Source organism: Coenobita brevimanus, chromosome 80 (assembly GCF_032717465.1).
Source record: "Coenobita brevimanus isolate Jiangsu-jjx chromosome 80, ASM3271746v2, whole genome shotgun sequence".
Lineage (NCBI taxonomy): Eukaryota > Metazoa > Arthropoda > Malacostraca > Decapoda > Coenobitidae > Coenobita > Coenobita brevimanus.
This window is the reverse complement of record NC_137033.1, coordinates 41137583-41165356: the sequence shown is the minus strand read 5'-3', so window position 1 is coordinate 41165356 and position 27774 is coordinate 41137583. Positions and strand designations below refer to the sequence as shown.

The window sequence follows — 27774 nt, the reverse complement described above, 5'->3', positions numbered from 1 at the left end:
GCCAGTCCCGGCGACGTACCAGTACGTCGTGCAATTGCAATGTACCTAATTTGCACAATTTTCAATTTTCGCACGTGATTTTTCGTATGTATACACCGGACACCTTCCTCTATTCCTGTACAAGATACCAAGCAGGGACAATGCCTTACACTGCATAACCTCCCCCCTCCCCCCCTCACGCCATTGTCTTGGCAAAGGACCTGTTACCAGTGACCTGGCTAGTAAAGTTATTCAGGGCCAGAGTGATTCCCCAATCGATGACAATGTGGAGGACAATGTTTACATAGCATTAGAAGAAGAAACAGCCAGAAATAATGATCAGGTAGTGTGGCAAAAATAGGTCAGGTATGGTGATTAGTTAGTGAGTGAAACAATGCTTATAATGCCTTTATTACTGCTTGAAAACCAATATACTGTCATACTACATATACATTCGTACCAAGTAAATAAATAAATACCGTTTATGAGTGGATGAAATAGTTACCCTCCCATAGAACTCGTTTTCTTTGGTGCCAGCATGTTAGAAAACCCACTCAGGTAAGGAGGAACTCCTACCTGGATTGGGCACTTTAAACCTCAGGTGAGCGATTTCTCTATGAATTTTCGATGTTTCTCACCAAAAGCGAAGGTTTTAGCCAAAAAAAAAAATTTCGAAAATACCTCGGGACTGGGGGATGTCGGAGGTGCGGAAAGCCTCGGGACGTGACGGGTTAAGCTGGGAGAAAGAGTAGAAAGGCACACTGACACCAGTAATGTATTATCCAAGTGATTTTATAAGCCATAAAAGGAAGTAGGACTATGGTTTTCAACTACATGAATTTTTTTTTTCTGGCAGAACATACACTTGGTTAGACTATTGATGTGATGGGCGAAACAGTTCTTGTGTGTTGGCTCAGCAGCAAATCGCATTGCATGTCATTGTTTTCGTTTTCGTTTTTAAAGGCTCCAACATGCTTGCATGTGTCGGCCTTGGTCACCTAATGGCGGCTCTCCACGCTGCACGATCCATTGCAGCCTCCCTGTTCAGTACCTTAACCCTAAGGTCACACTTAATGACCTCGTCCCATGTCTTTCTCGGTCTACCCCTCATAACCCCACCCCCAATATTAACACTTCTCACCTTCCTCACCCAATTATCACCCCCCATCCTCTCCACATGTCCAAACCACCTCAATCTACCTCTCCTCATCACAACACCAATACACTCCAGTCCCATCCTACCTCTCAACTCTTCCATTGTAAACCCACCCCCTCCAGGCCTTGGACGCAAGGACGCACTGCACATCCACCTAATCATTGTCATTTCTGTACGTCCGAGCCGGCGAATATCTTCCTCCTTCACTGCCCAGGTCTCACTGCCATACAGCATTACACTCCTAACACATGCTGCATACAATAACCCCTTAGCACGTAGGGAGAGCCCTCTCAATGTCAGGAGAGGCAAGAGCTCCCTGAACTTCTTCCAACCACTTCTCACCCTAGCCACAGAGCTAGCTCCAGCCCCACCTCCAGCACACAACATGTCTCCCAAATAACAAAACTCTTCCACACACTCAAGAGATTCACCAGCAAATTCAATCCTTTCACGTCTGACAATCTCCACCTGCTCACCCCGGCACGCCGTACACATAAAATCAGCATTATCTCGCAGTCTACCTCTGATACCACTACATCTCTTATGCACCCATTTATCACACACACCTCACAAGATGGAATTACTTCCCACGCCCTTGTGGCAAACTGCACATGGCCACTCTCCCTCATCTTTGACAGTACCGCCACCAACCCTAGATATCATCACTTTTGTTTTATCTGCATTTACCCTTAAACCCTTTTGCCCCATACCATCTCTCCACTTCCTAAACCTTTCCTCCGCCTCCCTTTCATTCTCTGCAATCAACACCAAATCATCAGCATACAACAACTCCCACGGAAGTCCGTTTCTAAAGTCACGTGAAAGGGCTTCAAGTACCATGATAAACAACATGGGACTCAAGACTGACCCCTGATGCACACCAACATTCACGGAAAACTCATCACTCAAATCTCCATTCACTCTCACCTGGGTGTGAGCACCCACATACATGGCCATAACCACCCTAACCAGCCACTCCTCCAAGCCAAGCTTTCTCATTGCCCACTTCACCACCTCTCTAGGGACTCTGTCAAAGGCCTTTTCCAAATCAACAAAAACAAAATAAAGATCCCTTCTCCTACCAATATATTTTTCCTGAAGCTGTCGAACAATGAATATGGCATCAGTGGTCCCCCTACCTGGCATGAACCCGAACTGCATCTCATCAATATTCACTCTTTCTCTAATCATACCTTCTAAAACTCTCTCCATTACCTTCATTATCTGATCTAAAAGCTTTATACCTCTATAATTTCCTCTTTCCAGGGCATCACCCTTCCCTTTATACACATTTACAATTACACTCTTCAGCCAATCATCTGGGACAACACACTCATAAATAATCCTGTTTATCAGGTCAGTGACTAAACTCACCCCTATATCGCCTGAGGCCTTCAACATTTCGGCAGTCAACCCAGACACACCTGCTGCCTTCCCCATCCTCATCCTGCCTATTGGCTCACTCACAGTAGCAGTATCAATCAAAGGCCAAGGGCCAGACACTGGATCTGCTGGCTCCAAACCTTCCCTGTCCCAGTCAAACTCCTCATTCAACAACCGGTTATAATGCTCTCTCCATGCATCTTTAATATCTTCACTGTTCACCACTACCCTTCCTTCATCATTCTTCACACGCTGCTCACCTATGATATCCCGATTATCCCTCTTCACCTGACCTGCCATCCTAAATATATTTTTCCTTTCCCCATGATTTAGGTTATCAAGTAATTGTCTCTGTGACTCAGACTTTGCCCTGTATACCTCTCTTCTAGCCCTACGTTTGGCAGCCAAATATTCCTCATTGCTACCACATTAAAAATACTTCGTTTGGCCTTTTCTTTCTTCAGCATGGCAGAAAAGCCCGCATCACAGCGGTATGCACTTCTTTTATGATAGAATGTTGTATTCTTTACTAAGCTTTCCCCAGAAAGTAGCCAGATCCTGCTCATGATAATCTTTTTTATTGTCTCATTAAAAAAATCGCCAAGCAAGGGATATTACCTCCTTGAAAAGGTAAAATTATCCGTTTGGGAATAATCACCCCCAGTTTAAGAACCACTGTTGTAGGAGGTATGATAATGTTGGTGTGGTAATTTTTTTATGTGCCTGGGTATGCCGAATTTCTGTCATGTAATGACAGGGGTGTTGTGCATTGACACATTCTGCTGCATAGAGATGTGTGCCTCTCACATCAAGGTCATCTCAAGCATGGAGGACTATTGATTCAGAATGTAAGTGCGCTGTGGAGTTGTTTTGGTGCAGCCAGTGGTGATAATTAGGGCATTGTTCTGAACGGTTTGCAAGGTGGTGTAGTGAGTATTATACAGTATGGGAACCCATACTGGGGAGACATAAGACATCTAATGTAATGTTTGTAGAGTAAGGATACTGTTTCTTTTTGTTGCCCTGAAGTTGCCAAGAGAGCACTGAGTCTGAGTGAGGGTGATGATAATGATAACACTAACTATGGTGTGTTTATGTGTGTGATGATAACACTAACCATGGTGTGCTACAGGTGTGTGCTGCTGCAGCTGATGATGATGATGATGGTGATGATGATGATGATGATGATGATGATGATCATACAAATTACTGTGTTGCAGGTGGTGATCATGATGATAATTACACTAACCATGGTGTGCTGCAGGTGTGTGTGAGGGTAAGGTATCGAACCCCGAGCTCCCTCAGTGCCCTCAACACGCCTAGTGAGTTCTGTATAGCATGGCCGCCCTCCACCCCGATCAGGCTGGCTATCAGACCTTCCTGGAATGCCTCCTCCACCTCTGAAACACAGCCATACATCTCACTTAGCAACGTTGTAATATATCGGCGAACACAGGTCACACTATCAGGTTCCCTTTCAGTGTGTCCTATGCTTCTGAAACACAGAACATCTCACTTACTAATGTTTTAATATATTCAAAAATTCAAGTTAATATCAGACCCTATTTGTACGCCTTCTGAGCCTCTGATACACGTCAACGTTATAATTTACCCACAGACACAGACTAAATGACAGATCCCCTTTGAACGCCTCCCCCACATCTAAAACACAACCACACAGTGCAGTGAAACCCTCGCTTTACTGTACCCTCCAGGACCGGATTTCGGATTTAACGGACGCTTTGAGGGACCCAGACAAACTGCCAGACATACCGCATACCATCCGTCAAATGGGTAAAACCACGGAAACCTACTGAACAGCTCTGGGCCCACCAGCTTGCTGGATCCTCCCCATGCGCCAAGTGACTCAGACCAGCGCTGGCGGAGTTTTTTTCAATGAACTTTGGCTAGGTTGGGGAGGACAAGGGTGTGAAATTATGGACTTAAGTTACTGTAAAATGGGTATAATTTTAATTTTTAGTACCAGAATGTACTATTTAACTCAATTATTTTCAATTATTTGCTTGAAAGCTCACTTCCAGGGGGAGGGGAGGACCATTGGATTTACTAAATTATTAGCTTTACTGGACTGGACGACAAATCAGACCTTTTCTGAATGATTTTTCCATATTTGAAACACCTCTACACCACATATCAGTAAGGTCAAAATCACCAGCATACCAAACTTTTGGTCAAGACAGAGCTCATCCTATGAAATGCAGAAGAGTCTCTGAGTAGTCCACAGCATTCAAGATAAAATGATACTAAGATGTCATTCAATCCTTGTGCAGTACAGTATACCGAAAATAAACCAGTTTTTCCATAATGTGCACTCTAAGTGACATTCCTTAAATTCCTTAGGCTTCGGGCTTCTCGGCATTAAGTAACAAGAGACACACAGATTATATATATATATATATATATATATATATATATATATATATATATATATATACTGTATATATACTGTATATATATACTGTATATATATATATATATATATATATATATATATATATATATATATATATATATATATATATATATATATATATATATATATATATATATATATATATATATATATGAAGATAAACACCATCGTAATCAGGAACATTTGTAATAAACTGCTTTACTAATTTATTAAAGATGTTCCTGATTACATTGGTGTTTATCTTCATATTGAGGCTACGCTTCCCCCATGGTGAATCTATTGCATCTGTATATATATATATATATATATATATATATATATATATATATATATATATATATATATATATATATATATATATATATATATATATGTGTGTGTGTGTGTGTGTGTGTGTGTGTAAAGTTTTTAACACTCCAGTCGGGAATCAAACACTAGACCTCTAGATAGAATTCAGGCACTGTTACTACTACTCCATTGCGTGATAGAAGCTAAACAACCAGAATTCAACGACGAACCAGGCAAATCCGTTGTGGGAGGTTATATTTCAACCTCAGCCCATATGATGATACATATTTCAGACAGATCATGATTTTTGTTTAGAACCACGCAACTCAGTGACAAAAAAAAAGAAAAAAAAAAAAACATATACAGACGTGTAATGTGTGTTTCTCCAACATATAAAAATTAAAGACGCTTGTGTACTGGCTGGGATATATCCCATAACGGATTTTCCTAGTTCGTCGTTGAATTCAGGGGGCTTAGCTTTAATCACGCCATGGTGTACTGGTGACAGTGCCTGACTTCTGTCTAGAGGTCTCGTGTTCGATTCCCGGCTGGCACGTTAAAAACTTTCCACATATGGACACACATGTAATATGTGTCTCCAACATATAAAATGGAAGACGCTTGTGCATCGTCGGGGACAGATCACAATTGCTCATCACTTGATGAGTTGTGTGGGGGTAAGCAAAAATCCTGGTGTGTCTGAAATATGTTATCATATGGGTTGGGGTTGAAATGTATCCTTCGTAATGGATTTCCCTGGTTCATCGTTGAATTCAGGTGGCTTAGCTTTTATCATCCCATGGTGTCGTGGTAACAGTGCTTGACTTCTATTTGAAGGTCTCGGGTTCGATTACAGGCTGGAGCATTAAAAACTTTCCACATGTAATGTGCGTTTTATATATATATATATATATATATATATATATATATATATATATATATATATATATATATATATATATATATATATAAAGATGGATAGATAGATAGATATTAGATCTTCCCCATAAGTTAACTCTAGGTCATCAGAACTTGTCCAACCATGTTCTGCTCTTTGCAATGCATATTATAATGAATTTAAATAAATTCAGTTCTTGTTCCTGTGTTATATACATCTATTAGTCCCATCCTAATAAATTTGGTTTCATTAGATGAGGAAGAACATAGACGTGCATTGAATTTTCTCGTTGTATTCCTAACATCAATATTCCTCCACTGATCCACCTGCTGAACAAGCCAACATCTTTTCTATCTTTAATGACCTAGCACAGATTGTACATCATCCTACCTGTATCCCTGGCCAGTTTAGAAAAAGTGCCAGCATGCTTGACCTTTTCTTTACAACTAATCCTTCTGCTTATGCTGTTAATCTTTCCTCCCTGTTCGGCTTCGCCAATCACAACCCTATCACGTTAACCTCTCCTATCGCTTCAGTAAGGCCTGTGGACCTTCCCAAGAAGTGGCAGCAACAGCGCTTCGGAGCTCCTGATTGGGAGGCCCTCAGGCAGTACGTCTTTGATTTTCTCTGGAATGATTAAGGCTTCCATGACCGTGAGCCATCTGGGTTTGCCTCATGCATTATGGACGTTATTGACTCGAGCATGGAAGGATACATTCCTTTCTCTTATCCTGTGAATAATGCAAAAGAAGCTTGGCTTACTTACATTTGTTCTAATGCTGTGCACAAAGAGAAGCCTACAAAAACATACTGGAACCATCCCACCCTTGAATCTCATCCCTTTCGTGACTGCCCGGCAACACGCAAAGTTATTTCTTCATTCTGTTAATAATAAATTCATATGTACTACATGCTCTGGTCTCTCCAACTCAAATTCTTCCTGCTCCTTCTGGTACCTTGCCAAAAACTTTTCTGATAATTTTACTTCACCATCCTCCCATTTCTTTTTCCACTCTAATGACTATAACTGTTTCTACAAATGGTAAAGCAGAACTCTTCATTTAGACTTTCTCCTCCGAGTCAACCTTAGGCGACTTCAGTGCTGTTCCTCCATAACTTTCCCCGCTTGGCTTCTCATGGCTGATATTAAAATGCTTTCAGATGAAGCTCTCTGCCTTCACTGGTTTCAATAAGAAAAAAGGCATATGGACCTGACAGGGTCTCTCCTGTTGTCCTCAAGAACTGTGCTTCTGTCCTTACACCCCGCCTAGGCAAACTCTATTGTCTTTGTCTATCAACTTGTAAACTTGCCTTCTTGTTGGTAGTTTGATCTCATTCGGCCTGTCGTAAAGACGGGTAACCATTCTCAGCCCTCTATCTTGCAATTGCCTTAACGTCCTGTATTTGTAACGTTTTTTCTTTCAGTATTTCTTAAAAGAAAATTGTACCATCTTCCTTTCCACAACCTTCTTTCCAATCATCAGTAAAGGTTTTGCCAGGAACACTTCACTAGCAACCTTCTCACCTTCCTTTCAGACTCCTGGTCATCCTTCTCGGGACTTTGGCGAAAGCTTTAGTATTGCACTTGACATCTCAAACGCATTCAGTAGAGTCTGGCAATAATCTTAACTTTCCAAAATACTCTCCTACGATTTCTACCCATTTATTTGTGCCTTATCTCTGGTTTCCTTTCTGCTGTTGTAGACGGACACTATTCTTCACCTAGAGCTATCAATTGTGGTGTTCCTCAATTGTGGTGCTCCTTAGGGCCCTAACCTATCACCATCCCTCTTCCATCTGTTCATCAGCGACCTTTTAAGCTGTACATCTAACCCTATTCACTCATATGCTGATAACTCTATCTTTCACCTTGACATCAGATTCTCGTAGGGCCTATCTCTGTAGTTACTTCAGCAAACAAGGGATGAGGCTATGGCACACTTACTGTCCGCCTTGGCTTGGCTTATATCTCTCACCGGGGTAAAGGAAAATTTTGTTTTTTTAATGCATGAAAAACTCAGTTCTTATATCTTTCGACCCTTCCACAGTAGTATCCTTTAATCTTAAACAACATCCATCTCAATCCTGGATCATCTACGAATATACTTAGGGTTTCATTCTCTCGGGATTTATCTTCAAAAGATCATATTATTGTACTTCTCTTGCAAAATCTGCTTCCAGGAGATTAGGTGTGCTAAGCCGATCTTCATGCCTTCTTTTCCTCTGCACAGTTGTTGACTTTATAGAGGAGTTTTATTCGCCCCTGTGTTAGTACAACTCCCATGTATGGGGTGGCTCCCCACATGTTGCTTTTCTCAACAAGGTGGAGTAAAAGGCTTTTCGTATCATTAACTCCTCTTTTGTTAATGGCTTCCTTCAGCCTCTGTCTCTTCACTGAACTATTGCATCCTTATTTCTTTTCTTTTGCTACTTCAATGGTCACTGCTCCTCGGAACTATCTGTTTGCATTCATCCACTACTACAGCGGAGGTGTAGCACCAGCCTAGCAGGAGACTCTCATTCCTTTTCTGTCCAGCTCTCTAACGCATTAATTAACCGTTACTCCCAGCCCTTCATGCATGCAAGAAGTTAACTTGGGAACTGTTTTCCTCTGTTTGTGTTTCATATTGCCTATGACCCCTAGTCTTTTACACGCATAGTGACCAGGCATCTCGAACTGAACGGATCTTGAATTTTGCGCTCTGTTATCTCGTTTTTATTTTTTCCTGGACGAAACAATCTTCCGGGCTTTCTATCCTTCGGTTATTTCTTCCTTGCATTAAAAAAAAATAATAATAATTCTACATAATTCAAGAATGGTTCGTTTTATCTTCTCACTGTATTCATTTACAGTTACTGCGCCATTTGTCAGTCTAGTATTTACAGTATCTTTGTCGACATTTCTTAAGTGCTTTATCATTTCATTTTATTCGTCAACCGAACAGTCATTCATTATGAGTGTTGCTTATCGTTATTTACTTTTTGTCCTTATGGAGTGTTATGATAGCGGTGCTGTAATGACGTAAGCATGGTACAGTAATAGTTTCTCATCTGATTCAGCACCTCCCTTGTCTTTCTTCGCAAAGGTTTTGATGTTTGAGATGTATTACTGGGAAAAACAAATGAAGGCTGTATGATATGCAGGAGCAGGCATGCTTCATCCACACTTCCAGAGCGAGGTCAGCATCCTGATCCAAACAACAAGAATTATTGATATCAAGCGAATATATCCCTTACTTGCAGTCACGTTATCAATGTTCTCATATTAATTACTGACAAAAGTTCTGAAATAATCCAGTAGAAACACGCATGTGGCGGCAGTTACATAGAACGTTCCCATTTACTGTAGATCATGTATATACAGTACAGTGTGACTTTGCTAAAGCGATTTTCTTTTAAATGAAAAAAGAAAACAAACGGCTGAGATCTTGCAAAATCTTTGTCTTTTCCAAAGACATGGAAAACTTTGAAAGGAATTAGAGAGAGTTTTTGACTGGAGATATGAATGGAAAAGTAGGGAATGTGAGAGTGGATGGAGTAGTTGGTGAGCGGATGGAGTAGTTGGTGATGGATGAAAATGGCAGTGCTCTAGCGGACATTTGTGCGGAGAGGGGGTTGGTGATAGCCAATATCCTTCTTAGACACAGAACGATTCACATGTACAGGTATATGTGGCGAGTGATGAGAAGGGTGGGTGGTGAACTGAATGAACGAAAGGCAATGATTATATGTGTGTGTGCATGACAGAATGAGAAGGTGTGTAATGGATGCAAGAGCATTCAGAGGTTGGGGGAGTGGACTTTCTGAGACCATGTGACGGTGGCGAATGCCAAGGTTCAAATGCAATGAAGGAATAGGAGGGAAGGACAGAAACGCGTAGTCCATATAAAAAGCGTAGAAAGGTTGCAAGAGAATGGAAGAAAGGCAGAATATAAGAGAGAGGTGGAGGAGCGATTGGGTAAATAAAGGAGCAGGGGGGGGGAGGTGTGTGTGCAAGATATTCACAGATGAAATCTACGCAGCATGTAAGGTGGTGTGTGTGGTGAAGAAAAGACGAAAGGGGATGCAAGGAACAGCATGGTGAAATGAAGAGAACAAAAGAAGAAAGCATATAATGAGTGGATGGGAAGCAGGGACATGGAGGACGCTGAGAGACGGAAGAGAGAGGTATATGTAGAGAGGAAGAAAGATATGAAAAGATTAGTAAGAAAGAGTAAGAAGAGAGTGAATGAGGAATTTGGAAGGAATTTCAGTGTAAAGTGGAGGAATGTAAGAAAATGTCTGGGAAAGAGGTAAAACGAGTAAGACAGGGTGATAATGAAGATAGTCGGGGAGTGAAAGATAAAAATGGCAGATTGCTATGGGAGATGAGAGAAAAAGTGAGCAGATGGAGGGAACACCTTAAGGAACTGTTAAACATAGAGAATGAAAGTGATGCGAGAATAAGTGGCTGGGGAACTGCTAGGAGAAGGAGGGAGGTGAGAAGAGAGAAAGAAAATCAGAAGGGTAGAACTAGTGCAAGCAATGAAGAAAGTCAAAATGAGGAAAGCTCCAGGAATTGATGGAGTGTGCAGTGAAATGCTGAAGCATGGGAGAGAGATAGTAGTAGAATGGATATGGAAGCTGTGCAGATAGGCCTGGGAGGAATGTAGTTCCGGAGGATTGGAAGTCGGTTATAATTATTCCCTTGTACACAGGAAAAGGGGAAACCGAAGTGTGTGGTAGTCATAGAGGCATTTGTATTCTTAGTGTAATAGGAAAGGTGTATGGAAGTATACTCACTGACAGATTTATGGGAATAACAGAAAAATTAGTCGGTGAAGAACATGGAGGTTTTAGGATGGGAAGAGGTTGCGTTGATCAGATATTCATTCTTAGGTCTTTACTGGAAAAGTTTCTAGAGAAGGGAAAGAAGTTGTATGAGCCCTTCATAAATCTGAAGAAAGCATGTGACAGGGTGGATAGACATGGAATGTGGAAAAAATTTAGAATATATGGAGTAAATAGGAAGTTGCTGAATGCCGTGAAGAGTATGTATGAGGGGACTAAGGCTGCAATGCGTGCGGATATTGAACTGAGAGAATTTTTCTATTTGAATGTAGATTGAAACAGGGATGTCATGTCTCCATGGTTGTTCAGTCTGTATATGGATGGGGTTATAAAAGAGATACAAGGTAGGTCATGGATGCTGGAGCAGCTGTAATGAGCGGGCAACGTTTTGAAACTCCCTGTACTGCTGTTTGTAGATGATACTGTATTGTTAAGTGACAACGAAGGGGAACTACCTCGCTTGATGAATGAGTTTGGACGAGTTTGTAAGAAAGGGAATCTAAAGTTGAATGTAGGGCAGAGTAAAGTTATGGTCTTTGAGAGAAATCAATTCATTGAATGTACAGTGAGGTTGGGTGATGAGGAAATGGAAAATGTAAGTGCGGTGGCTCAATCGGTAGAGAGAAGACCTGCAGTCCTACCGGGCCCAGGTTCAAATCCTCGCTGGGGTAGGGAACAGTTTAAGGATTTAGATTTAATTAAAAAGCAGACTTTACCGATCTACCAGAAGACCCGCCGACATGTCGTAAAAATATCCCCGTTAGTACCAATACACCAGTCCTGTATGAGACAGCCCTATGGTAGGACAAATCTAAACTTGCGGCTAGGGTGGGGCACGACCCTCTGTACAGTGGTGCTATGTTTCCCAAACCTGCGATGTGAAACGGCTGTTATATATGTAAAAGGCATCACAAATACGATAAACACATATGAATACAATGTTAACGTGTGTATTATAATATATGAAAGAACAGTAAACTTATTATGCATGAAATATTTATACGGCAATACAGAAACGTGGCATAAATATTTTACAGTATAGCTAAAAAAAAAAAGTAGTCACTTTTATTGGCTTTTACCGTATTTCTGGGGTGGGTACTATTGTCACAATTGTGATTATAAGATAATGTGCAGGAGTATAAGTAAAAATATGCCAATTTCTTAGTAAAAGAAAAAATAATACATTAAACCTTCGTGAGCGGCAACACTCACACAGACCCAGACTAACCCAGCCAGAGCCACCATCGTGTCACTTTTCTTTGTGTCCTTACCTCCTGGGTGGTGTGAAAATAAAGTCAAATTTACAATATGTACAATATAATGTTAAAGAAAATAACCATAATGTATCCTAAAACACCATAGATGAGAGAGAGAGAGAGAGAGAGAGAGAGAGAGAGAGAGAGAGAGAGAAGGGGAGGGGAAGAAGGCAGGCCAGAGGAGGTGTTGAGGGATGGAGGAAGGGAGGGAAGGAAGGAGGGAGAGAGTGATTGAATGAAAAATCATGGCGCCGCACCAGCGAGGTCATCTGGCGATATATGCAAAACAATAATTAATATTTTTAAATATAATTAGATATAATAAAAAAAAAGAAGTGAAAGTCACTCATAAAAGAAAAAATTCCCCAGGGTGACGCACATCTCCCCCAGGAGAGAGGAGGGGGGCGCGGTAGGACAGTGGTAGCGCGCCGGACTCGTAATCGGGGGATTGCGAGTTCGAGCCTCGCCCGGGCTGCCATGCCGGGAGTGGTAGCTCGTTCCTGTAACCCTAGCGGGGCTATATAGTCCAATACAGGGCTTAGCTCGGGGGAACTCCATTTCTCCCATTATTTTTCCCCCAGGAGAAAGAGAGAGGGGGGGGGGTGGCATCGCGCTATGGAAAACGTGGCACCACTGCACAGAGCTTCGTGCCCCACCTTAGCTGCAAGTTTAGATTATTCCTACTATTGCATGTATTCAGTATGGACGGTGGGTGTTAATGCCGAAATGGTGACATGTTGAAGTGCATGGTATGTAGAAGGAATAGTGGGCCATGAGAGCAGGCTGTGAAACCAATGCCCAGAGTCGGACACATGAAAAAAAAAAAATAGTGTGATGAGTAAGGATGGAAATTTAGAGGGTGAAGTGCTTGAAAGAGTACAACAAGGAAGAAATGTTGCTGGTTCTTTGAAAGCAGTGATATGAAACAGGGAAGTGAGCACTGAAGTAAAAATGTCACTGACTGCATGACAGCAACATGACACTCTAACATATTATTCCAGCAGAAGTCTGAAAAAGCATGCTTTGGCGTCATTATGAACTTTTTTTGTTGAAACACCTTCTGTGACCATCTCTGAGTCATGATCAGCCTGGTGCCAGCTTGGTACCCTTAAGGAATTTTTTTTAGAGCCAAAAAACAAAATGCCCACCACCAAATATCGATAAATCTAGTTTTTCGCCAATATCTGCACTTCTAAGCAACTTAGAAGCACAAACTTGGTGTCTACTAAAAGGTTTTCATGGTCAAGGAATCCAATTATGATAATAAAAAGCTTGTATATATAACAGGTCATCAGATTTTATATATGGCCGCCCCCAATATTTGAAAGTAGCCTTCTCGTTTTACTATACACTTCCTCTAGACTACTAACATTCTCATTTCTAAACCACAGAGGAAAGCAATCTTAATGTTCACTATAAAGGTTTTAGGGTCTCTAAATCTAATAATTGCATGAAAAATTCGTAGAATATAACTATCAATTTAGATTACAAAATCACTGCCACTAAACATCACTAAATCTGACTTTTGTTATATGTTTGTTTCTAAGTCACTTGGAAAAATTTTTTCTTTTATCTTTGAATAGGAACAGGATAGTACTGTAATTGTGACATTTCTAATAATAAACTAAATAAGCATTTTCTCTAGGAAATTCAGATATCCTTGACAGTGTTTCATAACTTGTTCAATCATAATTATCATCAACATCATCATGATCATATTCATCTTCCTGAGCAGATACCGCTCTAGTATGTTCATTGCAACACTCTAAGCCAGCATTACAACAACAAAACACTGAACATGACATCTGGGATACCACACAGCCACGACACCCAGAGGAACATGGACGGTTGGTGGAGCATCCACATTTAATCAGCTGCAGAATGTTGGTAGGGACAGGAGATACATTAGGTGGAAGTGTGGTTGGAAGAAATGATGTTCTGTCTTCACTTTCATACCATCCATACTGTGTGGGATCTAAAACTGGAGGGTCGGAATCTGCAGCTGATTTCCACACAATGACTTGCATTTGAGCTCGCCGTACATGCTGAACAAAGGCATTTTGCCATGGAGGCAATGAATTGAGTTTTGGAGCAGATGTAATCTTTGCATTTGCAATTTTAGCTTTCCACACCTGATAACGGTGAACACCCATATCACCTTCATGTTTGGAGCCATAACAAGCAGCGGTGAATGCAGACACTTCAGATAACAGGTCTGTTTCATCTGCTCCTATCTGACCAATCAAGTTGAGCTGATGTCCACTAAGGAGGACTCTCAAAGCTGTGGCTTTTCCAATACCGAAAAGATACGAGACAATGTCGCAACCCGTTAGGGCATGCACCCCAGGCAGTTATTTGGCAATGCTTTGGTGTTTTTGTGCTGTTTGGCGAATGTCAACTGTTGTTCTTCCAGCACATGGGCTCTCCATACTGACATTCACTTCTATCTTCGCCTCAAGGTAGAAATAAACCAGTAGGATAAAGACGTCTGTATCATCACAGATCACTTTGAAGTGTGAGTTATCACTGGCACCTGAGGCAATTCGAACCAAGTGATGAATGATGACATCAGCTTCTTCATGGTGTGTTTTCAGATCTTGTCTCTGGAAAGTTAAATTCTTCCATACTTGTACAGGTGTGGGATTTTTTCCAGTGATGACCAGTTTGTTCTGGTTGCTCATAGTGTGGGTGATTAGGTAGTCACAAATCAAATCAATTAGTTGGACTTTATTGTAGGTTACATTGTGAACTACTTTTTGGGCTTGAAGTTTTGTGTGTAGACTGAGCTGATGTTTTCGACTTGCATCTTTACTTGACCGATTGGATCTTGTCATTTGCTTTGTGCTAGTTTTGATGTATCTGTCAAAAATGAGGTAAACATCACAACGTTCTAGGTGGTACTTGATGCTACCCACAAAGTTGTTCAGGTAATCCTCAACTGTGCCATTTGTGGGCCAGTGTACTGTCCATAACACAGCACATCCATCGATGATGACAGCATCTGGTACACCTTGTATCCGACTTGACTGCTCAACTTGGAGTTTCGTTTTCAGGATGGCCTTTGACTGAGAGCGCATCATACCACTCTCATCAAACAAAGATGCTGGGACAGGGGACAACTCGTGAGAGATGACATCCTTGATATCAATATATCTGTACTGTTGAAGACACATGACTCGGGTGTAGATCAGTTCACTATCATAGACAGGCTTGTCATCTACTTTGATGTTCATTTTGGTTGTAGACATTGTGATCACCTTCATTGGTAATGTGTGATGGAAGCTTTTTGGCCATCCACATTCAAATTCAGCATTTGTTGTTTTCCAATCTTGACAGGGTCATCAACATTTCCCTTGCCTGTAGTAAGAAGTCCTGTAACAATGTTCAAAAGACCAGAGGGGTGAGTCTCTACTGCAAGAGGATCGATGTAATTTTGAAGAGCATTTTGGAGCTTCTGTCGATCAGATGTGTCACTAGCAATCCTACCTGGGTCCTCTTCCTTGTGGGTTGTGACAGTTTTGGTTTTATCTACTCCTTTCATTGCTGCTAGATCACCCCGTAGCTGGCTGCATATATGCAAGCTCAGAGCCCATTAGCAACAGCTGACGGCTTGAGAGTGAGTCCAGTGAGTCACCAGACTTATGGCCATATCTCATGAAAGTTGACGCTATGAACATGTCACTCCAGATGCCATTCCAAATGCCTTGGTTGTGACGCATAACGTGTTTACCCTTCAGGAAATCATTGAGAAGATCTTCTGGCAGACGTTCCATTGATCGAAGATAGTACAGACCATATCTGAAGATGGAGAAAATAAATATTATTAATATTGTTAGCAGAAGGTGATTAATACAATTTACAAACTTATTTTCAGTACAAAACATGATGATACTATTCCTACCTTATCTTTGCTAAAAGGAAACACTCTAATGTTGTGTACATTCCAACATACCTGGCATAATTGGGATGATTAGCAGCGAAGAAGTAGGGAAGCATCTCTGCAACTGCCCACAGATGGAGAGGCCAGTCAGCTTCCTGCTCAGCCCTAACGAACACCATCATCAGGAATACTGGTTTTATCAAGTTATCAACCCACAGCTTTGCTATTCTACTCTGGGTTTCCCTGGCATTGAGGATGGACATAAAATGGTCGTAGTCATTGCTTGTTACCACAACTGATCGTAGAATTTCCTCAACCACCAAGCGCAATGCTCACATGTTTTGCGGGAACTTTTTGCCACTGAGCATCTTTGGGACACCACCAAAGGTTGTTTGCATGATTTCAGTCAGTCCTGTACTGCCCATAAGAGTTCCCACAGCACTGATGAAACTCATTAGGAAATGCATCCCTCCCAGTCGTGGCACAAAGTTTGGGAACAACCCAGGGTGGACCCACATAACATTCACAGCAATTCGATATAGATGTTGGTCATTTGTGAACACAATGATTGTTTGTCCCATTCTGTTTGTGAGTCTTTGAGCTTCTAGTATGGCAGACAAAATTGTATCTGGATCAGCAGGTGTCATATCAATCAGTGGTGTGTATATAACGGTCGTGGCGGGCTTGGCAGATTGTCCCTGATTTTGTGCAAGCATAACATTGAAGCCATTGTACTCAGGGGTGGAGGTAGTGTTGTCTGATACTTTTAACAAGAATTGGTGGTCTATATCATGTGCCTTGGAGAGAGACACTATCTGGGATGCAAGTACTTTCAGTGGTAGTACTGTACGAGTGGTAAAGGACTCTGGCATTTCAGGTTTCTTTGGGCCATTAAACCAGTGAAAACTTACTGGTTGTACAACTTTATCCTTTATTTCCCCTTTGGAGATGCGTCTGATAACTGGGGGCTCTTCAAGTTCTGGTCTTCTTTCGTCTTTCATCTGTGTCAAAAGAAGAGCAAGAGCATGTGTTGAGCGAATTCCATTAGGGAAAGACACGTTGGCATCATAGTTGTCTGGTACTGTTTGAATTAGACCATTTTCACTCTTCAGCAAGCCTGTCTGCTCTGCTTCGTTGGAGGCAGCACAAGCAGCTGATGCCTTAAAGCGGAGCACTTCATCATATGATGCGCAAATACCAAAGGAGTAACATTGCTCTATCAGATATTTCTCCCTAAGTAACACTCCTAGAGCTATCTGTAGGCTTGATGCTCCGTTGGTGACACAGCCTGTGACAATGTTGCCAATGAGAAGAGTTTGGTTTCCTTCAATGAATTTTGGCGAAATGGCTTCCAAAAGGTTAGCTAAGGTTGGACTTACTGTTTCTCTTGCAATGTCTTTAGAAATTCGAGTTGAATATATACTGTCAGACTTTTTCAGTTGTTTGGTTTCTTTCAAGATACAATTGGCAATGTGCTTTATCTCAGTAGATACTTCATCTGTGTCCTCAACTGCCCTTAGAAAGTTTGGTGCATGTCCCTTGAAGACTAGTAGACTAGCGTACCCATTCCCGGACATCTTTATGAGTTGCGGTTTAAAATGCTTGGTCACATATTCCACAAGATTACACCTGGACAGCTTATCACCACCAAGAGAATTATATAGTGCAAGGAGTTCCACAGAATTCCAAAGGTGACTCTTATCTCTTTCCATTTCTTCTATAACTTTCAAGAAGGCTTTGTCCACGTTTGAAGAGGTTGAGGCTTTTTTAATCGATGCTTGTATAGCTCTTGGTGACATGAAACCTTTATAGCAATCAAGATGATACTGGGCGTCTGCAGCGTGTAAATCAGAGACTGCCCCTTGGATTCGAACATGAACAGCATCAGCTTCCAAGTCATCTTTTCACAGTCTTTACCACAGAATAGACAATGTTTTTTGAAAATGAATTCAGTGGTTTCATATCGGCGTGTGTTTTTTGGTGGAGGAGCTGCTTCCTTGGACAGTTTTTCATGTCGCTTGATATGATGCTCAGAGGTATAAGTGGATACACAGATTTTGTGACACAGAATACTTTGAGAATGAGTTAGTTGTTCATGAAGCCTATCACCCCTACGTTTGCTACTTCGTATGATTGTTTCTATTCTTGTTCGACTGGCAGTTATCAGTTTTCTGGAAACATTAGAGCAGTTGAAAAAGCAGATGTTGTCGTCTGAAGAAGCCATGACTCAATGTATCTGACTATCACCTGTAATATAGAAAGAAGTGTTAACCTAATTCATATAAAAACACCATTACCATTATTTAAAATGTTATTCAAAATGTTAACCACAAATTCTGCAATCTAGGGAAAATAACAATTATTTGTGGTGACCATCCTGAAAATCTTAAAGGGTTATATGCATAGAAATTTTTCATATCATTAGAGATTCCATAATTAAAAAAAAAAATAGATGACAACTACTTTATCATGTATATTAGAAGTTAGTATATTGGCAAAAACCAGTACATGTATTTTCATACATTAGGGTAGGCCAAATAGAAATTGTTGATGACCTGTTATATATACAAGCTTTTTATTATCATAATTGGATTCCTTGACCATGAAAACCTATTAGTAAACACCAAGTTTGTGTTTCTAAGTTGCTTAAAAGTGCAGATATTGGCGAAAAACTAGATCTATCGATATTTGGTGGTGGCCATTTTGTTTTTTGGCTCTAAAAAAAAATCCTCAAGGGTACCAAGCTGGCACCCGGCTGATTATGACTCAGGGATGGTCACAGGAGGTGTTTCAACAAAAAAAGTTCATAATGACGCCAAATCATGCTTAGCCAAAAATTAGCCATTTGAAAACTGGACTGTATGGAAGTGAAGCTTGGACCTTGCTGAAAGGACACAAGACAAGAATGAGAGCATTGGAAATGAGTTATCTGAGAGGAGCATGTAGAGTTACATGAAGAGACAGACTGACAAATGAGGAAGTGAAGGAGCATTGTGATTTTAATGTGGATGTGACAGAGAGCGGTAGGAGAAATACATTATGGTGGCTTGGCCATGTGGAGAAGATGAAGAGCTAGAGACTAACGATGAGAGTGTATGTGATTGAGGTGGGGGGGTGAGAGAGATGGGGAGGCCAAGGATGAGATGGAGGAATGGAGTGGAGAGGTAAATGAGAGAGCGGGGTGTGAGATGGAAGCTGGACAGTGAAATGGCGAAGAATCAGGTGACATGGAGGTGATTTGTTTGTGGCCACCCCTTACGCGATTAAGGCATCTGGCAATAGACTGATAGATAAAATTCAGAATAATTTGGATACAAATCACGAAAATTGTAGCCATAGCATATACTAAGCGATGATGAAGAGCCGAGTTGTTTGTTACTGACAATAAGTGAGTAGCTATGTGAAAGATATTAACTAGAGTACAGGAAGGAATGAGGAATTCAACTTTTAACCCGAGGCGTCCCGACGCTATATGGATACGTCACCACGTTTTGTCACGGTGACACCCGACGATGTATCCATATGTTTTGCAATTGCGAGGTTCGTCATTTGCACATTTTTCAAGTTTCACTGGTGATTTTTGGTAGGCATATGTGGGAGACCTTTCTCTACCCAACGCCACGTGGGGATAATGCCTGGCCCCACCTGACCCCCCCCACGCCATTTTCTCGGCAACTCACCTGTTAGCAGTGACCTGGCCAGTAAAGACATGTCTCACCAAGGTCTCTCCAATAACGAAATTCAAGGCGAAAGTGATTCCTGAGGTGGAAGACAAACGAAGAAATAAGCCAGAGCAAGAAACAAGCAGAAGTGATGAGGTGGTAACGTTGTAAAAGGTGCCATATATTGATGTTTTGGTGAGTGAACAACGTCGTAAAAGAAGGTGCCATATGTTGATGTTTTTAGTGAGTGAACAACGCCTATATTATTGTCTGAAAATCAATATACTCTTGTACTACATATAAATTCGTACCAAATAAATAAATATCTAACCAGTTATGAATGGTTTGAAATAGCAACCCCTCCCATAGAAAACGTTTTCTCTCGAGCCTGACCTGAGAGAACACGGTAACAAGGTAAAGGTACTCTTACTCCTACCATATTTCTAAACTCAACTGAGCACTTTCTCTCTGAATATTCGATGTTTCTCATAAAAAGTGGAGGTTTTAGCCCAAAAAAAAAACTTTTCAATAATCTGCCGGGATTGGGGGGGTCATTGGTGAAAAATCTGCAGGGACGCGGCTGGTTAAAGTGTTAGTAACAGAAATGCTTCTTTTGAAGTAGCAGAAAAATTTAGATCCCAGTGTGGCATAGACTCATCCAGTGACTGTTGAGACGACTGATAATAGTGTGTTGTTTACTTTGAGAAATAAATGGAAAAGCAAATGGAGTCATTAGTATGTGAACAGAGTTGGATATGCTCAGAAGATGATGGATAAATTTAAGAATGTGGGTTAATGAAGAACAGAATCCTAGAAGACACCACAGCCTATTGTAATTATGAGCAAGTGAGCGAAGCAAGCAAGCGATGTTTACTCTCAGTTAAGTTTGGAAATGAGCAGTCTGGCCCAACCTGACCTTCACGTTCAACTGAAGCTAATAACTTTACTCTTATATGAAGTAGAGTTGAAATTCTCTCTGCGTGTGATACATTCATTCAATAAATTTTGTTATCCACTAAAAGCACACCCATGGAAGCGTAAGAACCTCTTGAAATCTCAGGTTTTCCAAGAGACTATTAGGCACAAATCTGAGTACGCCTTAATTACTAAATCAAATTTTAAAAATATCTTCCGTCGTAACAGTGTTTTTGGCATCAGCTCTAGCAATTAAGTATCTGAGATTCCTCCAATAATTTTACATAAGAGGGAAATTGTGATAACATGGCACTTGCCCGGCCGCCGGGGGCTTACAAAAGCATTTACTGGTATGAGTACAGTGGCACTCTCATACAACAGCTACAGAACGATTCGTGTTTAACCCGCCCCATCCTGACGTTTTCTGGGCAGTGGTATGCCCCAGTCCCGACATTTTTGGACCTTTTTTTTTAGGCTCAAACATTCGCTTTTGGTGAGAAACATCGAAAATTCATAGAGAAATCGCTCACCTGAGGTTTAAAATACTCGATCCAGGTATGAGTACCTCCTTACCTGACTGGGTTTTCTAACAGGCTGGCACCAAAGAAAACGAGTTCTATGGGAGAGTAACTATTTTATCCACTCATAAACAGTATTTATTTATTTACTTGGTACGAATTTATATGTAGTACAAGAGTGTATTGGTTTTCAAACAGTAATATAGGCATTATAATCATTGTTTCACTCACTAACTCATCACCATTCATGACCTTTTTTTCCCACATTACCTGATCATCTTTTCTGACTGTTTCTTCCTCTAATGCTATGTAAGCTTTGTCCTCCACATTGTCATCGATTGGGGAATCACTCTGGCCCTGAATGTCTTTATTGGCCAGGTCACTGGTAACAGGTAAATTGCCGAGACAATGGTGTGCAGGGGGGGGGAGAGGTTATGCAGTGTAAGGCACTGTCCCTGCTTGGCATCTCGTAGAGGAATAGAGGAAGGTGTCCCGTGTATACGTCCCAAAAATCACTCGCGAAATCACTCGCGAAAATTGAAAATTGTGCAAATTAGGGACCTTGCATTGTTGCCGCGTTAATTTACGTCTCCGGGATATGAGTGCACATCATGTGAGGACGTGAATTCACGTCTCCGGGATATGAGTGCACATCATGTGAGGACGTGAATTCACGTCTCCGGGACGGGGCGGGTTAAGCTCGTGATGAAAGCAAAGATTTAAGGATAACAGTCATAAAATTTACAAACAGTAGATTTTTTGTCCAGTCTCATTTAAGGGTATGAGAGATGCATTACTAACTAGCAAATGTTTAACCGAAATATCGAAAAGAGCATGGTCAAAACTCTGTACAGAGGCCAGAGAGTGCAGTGAGTAACGTTTTCTTTTTCTTTTTTTTTTTTTTTTTTTTTTAAGTCACAGTCATGAGGAAGACCAAAGGTGAAGAAGAACCAAGAACAACACCGGGACCCTCCAGAGTCAAGGGGAGACCGAACTCAGTAAAACGTTGAACTTTATCAGAAGAGGTATTTATATAAAATCCATTTGAGTGGAGGAGAGAAAGATAAAGAATTGAAAATATCTTGAAGGTGATACTGAAGTAAGAAGAAGTTTCTACTGAATAAAAAGTGTGCATTTAGAATGGATATAGCTGATTTCAGCAGGACGAAAAGCATACTAACAGGCTTCTGGGCAGAAACAGAGTCCACATGACTCAAGGGTCAGTAGAAGCTGATAACTTTGGAAAGACATTATTTTTTTTACTGGACAGCATTAAAACAAGCATGGTTAATCCAAGGTATTCTGGCATTAGTCCGAGGGTAAGAAAGGGGAATGTTTGCATCTGTCCCTGAGAGAAAAACTTCTGTATTGCACAGGACACAGTAATATGATTCCCGGTCTTGGAAACAATAATCGTTCCAGGAGAAATCAGAGATCTGCCTGAAGGCAGAGTCTATGATGGGGAAGGTAAATTGTAAAGCGAGGCAAGTAACATGCTTGGGGTGAGGACAAGGAGCATGGGGTGGGAAAAGGTGAAATGTGTGTGAGGAGAGAAAGGGTAAGGTGAGAAGGGGTGGGGGAGAATATGGAGTTCTAGGCGAATACAGTTATAAAACCATGAAAAGGAGAAAAGGAGAGAGGAAGAAGGGAAGAGGAAGGTTAGTTAATGCTTGATGAAGAACCTGTGTAGAACAAATATAAGAAGAGAAAAGCATAAAAATATGAGAATACAGAGGAAAGAAAGAGATTGATTGATGCGAAAATTGGGTTATAATATATTCAAAACGGAAAAAGAGCAAGCAGTGAAGAGGGACGGGGAATGAAGAAAATAATGAAGAAGGAAGAGAGGAAATGGAGTTGTGAAGGAGCTCAGGGAAGGGAAGTGCTCTTTGGGGGAAGTTACGACCTCCTCTCATTTTCTAATTTTGCCCGCCAGAGTCTGTGTATTTGCTTTTCCAAATTGAGCTTGTGCCCTGTAGCACCAGGTAACCAGTGTTGTTAGAGTCAGTCATGCGCTGTCCAGATGAACTTTTCAGGTTCCTTAATCAACAGGCACTTCATTTATTAATAACACTAACTTTAAAACATTAAGCAATGTTCTCACTATTTATTTGCAGCAGAATAGTGAAAGTTAGTGTGAACTCGGTCAAAATATGATCTTTAGACTAATGGACGTCACATATCAGAAATACCATTCAGCTGATATATCTGCTAAGCTGATATGCCTGGATGGGAAATGCCCACACAAAGGTGTCGGTGAGGAATTTACATGAGTATGAGAAAGTTGATCTCGTCATTTATATTTATCGGGAATAATTCGTTTGAAAATGATTACTCAGGGCAAAATATTTAATACCTCTTCTCAATAATAATAACAATGGTTTTGTAATAATTTTACAAAATATTGACTTCAGTGCTGCGAGAAAACTACCCGGTATTTAAAAAACTGTGTGAACAGAGTATTATATATATATATATATATATATATATATATATATATATATATATATATATATATATATATATATATATATATATATATATATATATATATATTATTTTGTGTCTTGAATAGTCATCAAAATTAAATTGTTACTAATTATCGCACATTTCTTGGCGAGTTTTGTCCAGCCCAAAACGCGGTTGTAATATTTTGTACAAATGCATCATAAACATTGCTTCTTTAGTGTTTCAAACCACAATCAGACTCATAAGTGAGAGACCATACCATGATTCAAACCACAGTCTGAGCCATACGGGAGGACCCATGCCATACCGCTGATATTCACAATGGGCACCGCCGAACAAGTGCAACAGAAACTCATAATTCAGTTTATATCTAAAACCTAGTACATTTCACCAATTTCCATTTACCACTCTGAACCGTTATAAGACAGTCACAAATTATACTGCCTGTAGCTTTGTGGTTTCGCTTGTAAAATTCGTTGATAACATTAAATCATGACTACATTCATTACGTTTTAAAAAACGGTGCTTGAAACAAACAAAATTACGTCCACTCATTATTCCTGGGCCAGGGTGACATAATCATTAATATAACTACATTAAACCTTGGTGGGTTCGCTCTCTGTCACTTTATATTTGGTTACATTGTTCTCAAACTGAATGCAGTTCTTTCAACACAGTAGAAATCGTTTGAATGTTCGTATTCCCGTGACGAACCTGCTAAGTATTAAACTTCTACTTTCGTGGTGAGTAGAGCTATAAACATTCCGTTCAGGCAAAGGCAATTTTCCTATACTTTTTTACTCAATTTTATTGTCTTACACCACCTATTGAAAAGATCATTCTTTTGCCAATAGTACATCACTCATACTTCGTGTTGGCATTGAGGAATTCTTCCCAAAGCTGAGGATATTTTGAAACAATAATTATTTATCAACTAGAGGGAACACTTAGCGCCCTACAAGTGGTATAAGGCCAAATCTTTGACCTCACCCTGTGATACTGACTTTTGGAAGATTGACCGTAGTAAACTTGAATTTCCTCATCCTTGCCTAACACGTACTCCTTTGGTCCAGTTTGAATCAAAAGTGCTTAAGTTGACCTTGCCTTGTGACTTGATTTTCGGCCTACTTTTCTCAAAATAGAATCACTTTATCCCTGGGGGACCCCAAAACCTTGCGCGAAATTTGGTCCAAATCGATTCAGTATCACTGAATTAGTAGACCACATCTTTGATCTTATCCAACGATCTCTATGTTCGACCAATTGGTCTCGAAACAGAATCACTTAATTGATTCACGGTCATCAGCCAGTCTCCATAGTTTTGTTCTCAAGACTGAGTTGCTTTTGCACGTGTACTAGGACCTAGCACACATTCCTTTCAAATTTAATCACCTGTTCCTCTGATGGTCCTCATTCATTAATCCAAATCTGGTGCAATATTCTTTTCTTTATCCTGCTAGCACGCAGACAGCATGGCAGGTAGACAAAAATCAGATCAAGCGCATAATTCCCTCACGCTACATGCACACATACAGAAACAGGTCATGAAGCACAGTTACAGTATACTATTCCAGCTAAAATCAGACAATTTTATGCAGCTGAAAATAAATCATAAGGGCTAAACATTAAATCTGGTAACACCGTCTCCAGCACGGTAGTAAGGCAAAACCAGTAGCCGGCTGAAGTTAGTCAGACGAATGTATTCAACTGAGAATGAATCACAAGCCTGTGAGTGCTAAGTAAATAACATTGCATTTTCTTTCTCACATTATATATTGCTTATATTAATTAGTAGCGCCAAATTAGCCAAAACTTTTAAATCAAAAGTGATCTTACCAACAGCCGAGGTGACAAGCTTAAGATGTTGTGGATATTGGTCGATAAGTCGCTTGATGAGGTCAATCTGTTCTATTGTCAACTGCACAGCGTTGAGCAGCTGACTCTCGCACGGCACGTAGCTCACCCAGAACTGCAAACAAATGGACATGTGTTACCTACTTCTCACAAATCCTTAATAAGCAGATATTCTGCAGTCGCTTCATGAATTAGAAAAAAGAAAAATAACATTTACCGACTTTTCTACAAACATATAACTTATCTTCATCCGACTATAGGCCAGAGGAGCTTCAATGTATTAAACTCGAAGTTCAAATAAGAGACGCACAGATCAATTACATCGCTGTCATGGGTTTGTTATAATAATGATGCCAAACGAGCAGGCACTTTGATAACCAAACAACGGCCAACAATTCTGAGAGTTTCTGATATTCGACAAGAGTCATCGGCTGCACCATGAATGGGATTACACTTCAGTCCACACATTCTCTGCTACCTACTTTTGTACACAGCTTGAAAGATTTCACGCAGTGACAAGGTTGTCTGTCTGGGGCACGAGCAGGATCTTGAACTCTAATCATTGCTATTAACCTAGCAGTTTCACAGCTTATTGTATTATATCATGAGTAGAAAGTGTGAACCTACCTCAAACCGCTGCCACTGCTGTAATGGCTGAAACAGCACTTGATAAACCATTCAACTTCCGAGACGTGAATAAGCCTGAACCCAGTGAGATGAAGTTGGGCACGAAAATACTGAATGAAATACACTTTCCTTGTTGCTCTCAGGCAATGCAGGCTTATTCAAAGTCATAGCACTGCAGCCGTTAGTCATTACATAATATATCCTGCTTATAATATTTACGTAGCTGGTAGTGCTACACACAAAGATGGTGTACAGCTGAAACAATGTGATGGTTACCAAACTGTTGTAGTAGGAGAAACCACAATTTTTTCTGGTGAAGCTGCCACGTCTCCCTGATTATGGGGTGAAAAAATCACGTGAGCAAATCACACACACACACACACACACACACACACACACATATATATATATATATATATATATATATATGGTATCGGGACGATTTTGCAATATGATAAATGGGGGTATTCATATAAAAAAATTCTATAGCAAAAAATTCTATATAAACATGTGCCTAAATCTTTACGGTTTCGGAATTTGAATTACTGATGACATGGGAGAAAATGGTCCTACTGATAACCCACACATAAGTTCGTTAGTAACTTTAGCTCCGTAAAAACTGAGATTTGACCCATGTCGACAATGTAAGAAAGAAATGCTTTTTTTTGGGGGGGGGGGGTTCCTTCATCTCTCGTTTCTCAAAGTTTTGCCCTGTCCTCCCGGGACAGCCTGCATAATATATATATATATATATATATATATATATATATATATATATATATATATATAGATATATATATATATATATATATATATATATATATATATTATATATATATATATATATATATATATATATATATATATATATATATATATATACATACAGTATGTATATACATATCTATCTATCTATCTATCTCTCTATCTATATATCTATCTATCTATCTATCTATCTATATTAGAGAGATAGATAGATAGATAGATAGATATGTATATATATACTGTATGTATATATATATATATATATATATATATATATATATATATATTTTGCCAGACGCCTTAATCCCATACGGGATGGCCACAAACAAATCACCTCCACATCAACCTGTCCCCCGCCATTTCACTGCCCTGTTCCTAATTCACACACCTCTCTCTCGTATACCCCTCCACTCCATCTCTCCATCTCATCCTTTGCCTTCCCCTCCCTCTCTCCCCCTCCATCTCACTCACATACACTCTCCTCCTCAGTCTTTCACTCTCCATCTTCTCCACATGGCCAAACCACCTCACTGTGTTTCTCCTAACGCTTCCTATCGCATCCACATGCACAACATATATATATCGTCGTTCCATGCGTCAATCAACGTTTGACAGCTTTTTCGGGCCCGTGACCCCCGCTGTGCCCAGCCCTGGCTCCACTCCGTTGCCTCCCCAAGACAGGCCCTCATGCTCCCAGCCACAGCCCAGCACATCAGCCACGGTGGAGTCACCGCTCGACGTGAGTTTGCGTCTATCTTCTGAGTCGCCTGCAGTGGGTACGCCATCACCACGACCCAGCGACGCACCCCTAGGTCACCTCCCAGCGATACTCTCAGACTCTGACAGTGATTAAACGGGAA

At 40.6% G+C, this 27774-nt stretch overlaps 1 protein-coding gene across 1 annotated transcript in view; it reads right to left on the bottom strand.

The window, feature by feature from the left end:
• The window catches only part of LOC145409344 (uncharacterized), a 155542-nt gene that overhangs the window by 77527 nt on the left and 50241 nt on the right, over positions 1–27774 (bottom strand). Inside the window, exons 10-11 of the mRNA XM_080279814.1 lie at positions 25505–25637; positions 3768–3918 (exon numbers count right to left, since the gene is read on the bottom strand). Coding sequence (XP_080135940.1) covers positions 3768–3918; positions 25505–25637 — 284 coding nt within the window. The remainder of the gene's footprint in view (positions 1–3767; positions 3919–25504; positions 25638–27774) is intronic.